This window comes from Notothenia coriiceps, unplaced genomic scaffold (assembly GCF_000735185.1).
Source record: "Notothenia coriiceps isolate Sejong01 unplaced genomic scaffold, NC01 NC01_scaffold00029927, whole genome shotgun sequence".
In the NCBI taxonomy this organism is placed as follows: domain Eukaryota; kingdom Metazoa; phylum Chordata; class Actinopteri; order Perciformes; family Nototheniidae; genus Notothenia; species Notothenia coriiceps.
The window spans coordinates 1-7,633 of NW_011362628.1; the positions used below are offsets into that span (position 1 = coordinate 1).

Consider the following 7,633-nt stretch of genomic DNA (forward strand, 5'->3'; position numbering starts at 1 on the left):
GATGCACTACAGTGTCAGCTTTTCTAAAATAGAAACTTCAATGTTCACATCTTTCTAAATGATTCTACTTTTCAATGACCTACAAATAATCCTAATAATAATCCCATTTTCAATCTTCCAACTGTTCATATTTTTTGGTTAATTAACAAACCTGTTACAAATGTGTTGTTCAACAAATTTGAGCCTTTGCCACATTTATTTGATCACCATTGAAACCTATGATCTCTGGACACGTCGTTAGCTCAAATATAAACACATGTGTCATGGAACACGATGATGTCATAACTCCAACTGACATGCTCAGAGCACCGCACTTCAGATAATGGTTAATGGTCCAGCCCTCAACAGCTCTACGTGAATTATGGGGTTTCATCATATGCCGTTTCCATGGAAACGCCTCGCAATTAAAGACGATGTCGCTATAACTCCTATGAAAATGTTGAAAAAGTGCTCAAACTTCACATGTGTGCTAACAGTCCTGCCGTGAAGACATTTACGGGACAGTTTTGAGATTTCTTCAAATGCTCACCATGAAACACGGTTTTCTCATAACTTCAGTGGAAATGCTCCAAATGGCCCAAAACTTCAAAGGTTTGGTAACGATCAACACATCTAAGAGTATTATTCATCAAATGCCGTTGTTATGGCGACAGATCATTCACCATCAAGTTAGTTCAAAAGTTTGCAGTTCAAACATTCTGCTGCTTTTCCAAGCCTTTTTACTTTCTTTTCTTCTTTTATCACACATTCAAGCCCCAAGTGTTCATGTATGTCTAAATTATTCACTTTCTTCTTACACATCACATTTCAGCATAGCAGTTTAGCGTCAGCTTTTCAGCATAAAGCATTCTCACTAGCAATTTATTCAGGAATTGCATTCTATAGTTTATAAAAGCTATACGCTGTTTGTTTGTGCTGCAAATACATAACACACCAGAATGATTTGTCGTAGAACCCTTTTCTATATATTTAACCTGCCTGTGCTGAATTTGATTATAACTAAGGGAGGTTTTTAAAAGCAAGTGAGTCTTTTCACTCAGTGACTATGAAAAAGAAGACATACTGTACATTTAAATCTGTAAACTTTTTTTTTTACTACAATACGACCATGTTGGAACATTGCAAGTAATAAAGGGTTGTTTCCTGTTTGTCCTATTTTGACAACATTGGATGATGAGGCATTCTTAAATAGCTCTCAACTACTGGATGAAATGCCATGTCATTTGACTACTAGTGCAATCATCATCGTAATGTATGTCTAATACTTTGGTATTGCTCTAAATGTATTATATGAAAATACATCTAAGCAACATTTTTGCCCATTGCCTTTGATTTATGTTTCTGTTATATATTGTTACATGATGTGTGTGTAGGTCCAGGGTTGGCATTCATTGTCTACCCACGTGCTGTAGCCATGATGCCCATGCCTCAGGTGTGGTCGGTGTGTTTCTTCCTCATGATCATTCTGCTCGGATTGGACAGTCAGGTACCCGCCAAACCTCTCTGAATAAATAAATGTAGGAATTGATTAATAAACAAAGGTCTGACTCTCACTGCTTTCTTCAAGTTTGTTGGTCTGGAGTGCCTGATGACGTCACTGACTGATTTGTTCCCTGCCCTGCGCCGAGGCTACAGACGTGAGCTGGTTCTGTTGGCTATCTGCGGTACCTGCTGCATAATGGGACTCTCCCTAGTCACTGAGGTTTGTATAGTAAAGTCCATGCAAACAGTTAGCTTTAGTATTATTTATGCTACACTTAAAATCGTTGGAAGACTGGTAAAATGGTACATATATCAAAGCAGAGAGAACTGTGTATGAAAGGGACTTTAAACTAACTACAAGGCCACCTTCACCAAGGCCAAATGCACTAGTGGAAAATGTGATTCAGATGTACTACAACATGTAATGTGTTATACCTTGGCAAATGCACACACTTTCACCAATATGTATGTAAAGCATGCCAGTAGTATTGCATAACACACATACAAACTGACAATGAAACACAACCTTCTTGATTTATTAAGTCAATCCAACATCGAACATAAAGTGATGTTGATTACTTCCAGGACTGGTAAGCCTTCATGTTTCTGTCATAAGCAAGAACCCGAAAGGTACTGCACAACTGCTAACAGAAAAAGACAAATTGGCATTAAGATGCAGTCAAACCTCCCTCTGTTGCTCTAGGCTTGCAGGAGAGCCTTTTTTTCATCAATATGTTCTTTTTGAGAGTTGCATGGATAAAAACAAGAAAATAAACACTAATTAAATAAAAGCAGTTTGAAAATATTAAAGCGTACAGCCATAGTCAAAATAAAGAAATATATACACTTTCAGCTGCTATACCTTGGATGTCCTTCCCACCCTGAAAACATTACAAGACAGCGTCCCAGATCTTATTCAACCGACCTCCTCTATTTTCATTATAACATCTCAATCTCTCCAGATGTAATGTGTTTGCCATGTATTCCAACCACAAGTCATACCTGTCAGTCCCTTGTTCACACTTGTAAGATTTACTTTTTGCAATCACCATTTAAAACACAAAAGCAATTATTTTCAGACTATTAACTGGCGATGAGTAGCTTGTTTGTCTAAAAATGGCTATGAGCCCACCAGGTTCCCAATGCTTTCCAAGAGACTCCATGAAATAGTAGAATATGCTGTTCAAACATACGAAAAGTTGAATTACAGTCCCTTCACTATATCATAAGTAGAAAGAATGTATTAAAAAACTGATACCATATATTAATTGCAACCAGGTGAAACATCAGAACATCCAACTGTATAAAAGTGTGTCAAAGAAATAAATTAGCAACATGAAACATTAAGAAAACTGAAATATCAGAACATTCAGATGTCAATGGGACTTTAATCTTAAAGCTCATTCCCAGTGATTTTCACTTTTTTACTTTAAAGAACCTTGGGTAATATACACTGATTATGTCGTAAGACACTTTTGGGAATATAGTTAATTTGAAGTTGTTTTTTCCTTGTATTTAGGGAGGCATGTACCTGCTCCAGCTGTTGGACCATCATGTCTGCAGCGGCACTACCCTGCTGCTCCTCTCCTTCTGCCAGTCTGTCAGTATTGCCTGGGTCTATGGTGAGTCAACGACAACACAAATAAATCAAACAATTGACGCAAAATTGTATATCCTTTTCATATTATGAAAACTTGTATTAAAGCTTATTTCAACAGGATAAACAACAATATGTACATTTGATGATAACTTAAAGCATAATCAAAGACAATATTGAACTTTCAAATATCTTTTGTTTTCTCTAAAAAGGTGCAGACCGTTTTTATGGCAACATCACAGACATGATAGGGTATCGTCCCTTCCCATTGATGAAGTACTGCTGGCGCTACATCACTCCCTCATTTTGTTTTGTAAGAGTTTTGTCCTTTCATATATTGATGTTTCTTCCATGTATGTTGCTATACTTCTCATGAACATTTCCATTTGATGTATGGTATGATAAAATTGTGTACATTCATAAGAGATGAAAATGTAAACACAAAAAAGCTATTTAGTGAATATAAAGCACTTATAACAGGCTCTACAGTACATGTGATAGTAATCCCATTTGTCTCCTCTAACCACAGGGCACCTTCATCTTCTCTATCTTGAAATACACACCGCTGAGGTTCAATAACACTTATGTTTATCCATTCTGGGCTAACATCTTGGGATGGTTCATTGCCAGTGTGTCCCTCTCCCTCATCCCACTCTTTATGTTATACAAAATGATGCATGAAAAAGGCCCTCTTCGACAGGTAAGCATAACTATCTTGTTTCCCTTGTTTTTACTGGTAAATCTTGCTCTCAAAATAATTAAAAGTGACTCACTGATATTGATAGGTCAAACTTTAAACCTCTGATATAGATTTGAATCATTTTGTGCATGTGTGCAATTACTGTTAAAGTTAGGATTTGTTAAAAGGTTGTCTGGACACCTTTGTGTAAAATATGATCCCTAGAGAATCTGCAGGATTTCTCTTGATAAACAGTACGCAAAACAAAAAGAAACATGGGATTATATCACTGTACTAGATACATTTTATCTTTCACAGACTTGCATTACCTTTGCACATTCAGATTAATTATACAGATCATTATCAACCAGTAATTATAAGTAATATTAAACAGATTAAGGTGATAGATTAGCTCCACTTTACCAGCCGCAACACTAAAGGGCTATATTATGGAATCAGTAATTACAATTTGATTATTGTGAAAAACCAGGAATGCAGGCTGAAGTGCAAAAATAAGGATTGTATTCACCCAATTTATGTACAATTTTAGGATGGGTAATAAAATCAATTAGGTTTAAACAAAAAGGTGCAGATTAAAACAGACACAATCTAGCATTTAAGGGATAAACAAAACCTCACAAAAATGGGTGACATCCTGTGTGCTCTTCTGCCCAAGAGCAACTCACATACCCCTGTCATCTCCACACTGCACGAATGTATAGCCCTACTGGCCAGTCCATTGTTGCATGCAGGGGGAAGAATTTCTAAAAAGGGGTGGCTTAAATGGAGTGGCCTCTTTAAACACCCCTCAGGGTTTGAGGGGAATGGCGTAGTCCAATTAGCTGACACATCTATAAAGGCAGGTGTTGTTCATCGGCTCAGCCTTTTGCCAGGAGCAAGGTGAGCTGTAAAACACTGACAATCGGATTACACACAACACAATAGATATTTTAAGCAAGATTGCGTGCACTCAACCTAGTAAAATAAAGCTGTTTCAAATCAATGTGTATGTCTGATGTAAACAAAAGCATAACCTTTAGGATGTGTGTTCGTTTGTGAGGCTTGTAGCCCTCACAATTATGTAATGGTTATTATTCAGATTTAAAACATTTCGCATGTTATTTATTTTATTTTAAGTAGATCAGAGTATCAGATACATTTTATAAGGTGGAATTGCTACTTTTACAAGACCTGAATACTTATTCCCCCAGATTTAAATCTGGTTATATTCTAGGTTTTCACTTTAAATGTATCCCATTAAAAACATTTAAGAGCAACAATGAATCCTACTGACAAGTATACGTTGTGCATCCACCGGCCAATGGGGGATAGCTAACAGCTACAGTAGCCATGAAACATAGCCCTGCTTCTACGGTTATAAAACTCACCCTGCAAATAAACTACATGTAATACATATATACCATTCCCAACAAGCGAGGCAGAGATATAGCCAAACATGACACGCATTCAGCAGAGAGCCATAAAGACAACAGAAAAAGGAGAGGGGGACATCCATAGCTGGCTGCTAAACTACAGTGGCTAACTTTAGCATAGATTAAATGAAAATGTAAACATTAGTGTTTTCGCTAGTAGAAGGTCAGGTCTTGTGTTACTTTGAGCAGCAGTACTGGATGATATGTAGATATAATTCTCGTAGATATATCCCTTGTCTTCAAGGATATAACAAGATTAATTTAGTAAAGACCATGCAGCTACACAGTATAATACAGTAGCAGCAACACAAAAACACAGTGAAACCGGAAATGACGAAAAGTGCTTACCGTACGACGTCACCAACGCCACGCTCTGAAAGACGTCCCGTTGAATCTGGTCTTGGTATTATTTAGCCACATAGTACTACTGTAGGTGACAATGACGTTTTTGTGTTTATCCCAAATACATTACGAAAATATTCCCACTTCATTACACAAATACAGTAGGAAAATATTCCCACCGTATTATTTACTATTTGTCGAGTTTAACGTTTGCTAAAAACTATGTCTAGTTGTTTTGGGTAAATAAATATTGCAACTAAGAGGTAGGGAATGAGTGACATTGAAGTCAACATTATTGGTTGATTGTTTGTTTTGGACTTTTTTCATTTGTATTTGAACAATAATTGGACTTTACAAATCATACAGAAATATCAGAATCACAATTCCATTATTCATCCCACAGAGGGGAAATGTACAGCAGTTTAGCTAGAGACGAAGGATACAAATCTCCCACTATTAGATTAAAAGGTGTGCACATAGTTGATATTTTTTTTAAATGTACAGAAGTACACATTCAGGGAAAACAAGTAAGTTATTGATCAAATAAAAAAGAACATTGTAGAATATACTGTGTGGTAGCGGGTTGATTGCATTGATAGATACAAAATAAATAGAGGTGAATTGTCAGGGTTGAGTGAAGCAGGCAGGACCCAAATACAGATTTAAAAAGAAAATACCTTTATTTTAAGGTTAATGTAACAACAGAACTCTTCCCAGTGAACACAGTCAAGACAAATAAGGATCTCACAAAAGGCGCTTTCACACCGCAGTACTTTTCCCACAAAGGCTCATGAGAACTTAGTTCATCAGAACTCTTTTAGTTCTGATGAACTAAATACAGATCGCGTTCACACCAGAATAAGTCCCTGGGGCTGGATTAGGCAAATGAAGCCGCTGACGTCACTTCTTCTTCTTCTGCTTTGGGTTTACTGGCAGGCCGCAAACAACTTCACGGCGTATACTGCCGCCCAAAATCCCCGGAAGTCCCCGGAGTTGGGGACTGGCTTCAGTAGAAGCTGCTGGGACTCCCAGCAGCTTCTACTACTCCCAGCAGCATCTACTGAAGCCTTCCGAGTAAATCGCCAAAACGCCGACACCTCCTCATCTCCACCGCTCCCATGTTTTATTTTGTGTTGCCATAAGTTAGTCTCTCTGCATTTCTGCGCTGGGCTAATGCTAATGCTAATGCGAGGATAATAAAATGGTGGCTTCACAACACTTTTTTTGAGTTTTACGGGGCGTGGTTTGCATTCCGCCCAGCCAATCAGACATAGGAGCCTTTTTCTCCCACGAAAGTCCCTGCTCTCTAGCAGGGATGGAAAAGGGGGTAAAAAGGTTCTCATGAACTAATTTTAGTTCCGGCTCTTTTTGGTGTGAACGCGACATTTCGGAACTATATCGGAACTAAAGTGGGAAAAGTACTGCGGTGTGAACGCGGCTAAAGACTAACAGGAAAAAACGAACCTAAATGCCCACAGGACTAATCAAAGAAACAAGAGACAGGTGAGGAGGGAGGAGAAAACACAGGGGCACCAGGTGAACACAATCAGGAAATCAGACAAAGGAGGGCAAACACAGAGACAGGAATCAACAGACAAGACAGGGGGTGAACACTTTTCAAAATAAAACAGGAAACCAGAGACAGACAAAACACAACACAGACAGACCTTGACATGAATAGTGCAAATAATCTCTCATGGTTTGCACAAATGAATAAAGAATGCAAAAAAATGTATCCTCGGCATCTGAACCAAATTTCACTTTTATGTTGAATGTCTTTTGCCCCCTCAGCGATTCTTAAATCTCTGCAAGCCTATGGATCTCACCTTGGACCAAAGTCTTCCGATGCTTGGAACCACTACTAGCGTGGAGCTGAAGCCCTTATCACCAAATGGGGAACTTGCTAACTGAGCCTTGACAGAGGTTTTTCATGAGTAATGTTATTTTTTTTTAAGTCATTCCTAAATATTTCTCAGAGGGTGGGTTTTTGCTCTTGTTTTTGTATACTTAAAAAGGTCCCATGTCATGGCCATTTCCACTGATCATAATTCCATTTTTGAGGTCTAGTAGAATAGATTTATATTGTGCAATTTTCCAAAA

At 37.9% G+C, this 7,633-nt stretch overlaps 1 protein-coding gene across 1 annotated transcript; it reads left to right on the forward strand.

Moving 5' to 3' along the window:
• Positions 1 to 1,307: 1,307 nt before the first annotated feature.
• Positions 1,308 to 7,611, forward strand: LOC104959109 (sodium- and chloride-dependent betaine transporter-like; the record flags this gene model as incomplete). Its single annotated transcript, XM_010786961.1, has 6 exons — positions 1,308 to 1,486; positions 1,568 to 1,702; positions 3,002 to 3,104; positions 3,292 to 3,392; positions 3,609 to 3,779; positions 7,325 to 7,611. Coding segments are annotated over 6 exons (809 nt in total), but the record flags the coding sequence as incomplete, so codon positions are not given.
• Between the last annotated feature and the right edge of the window lie 22 nt (positions 7,612 to 7,633).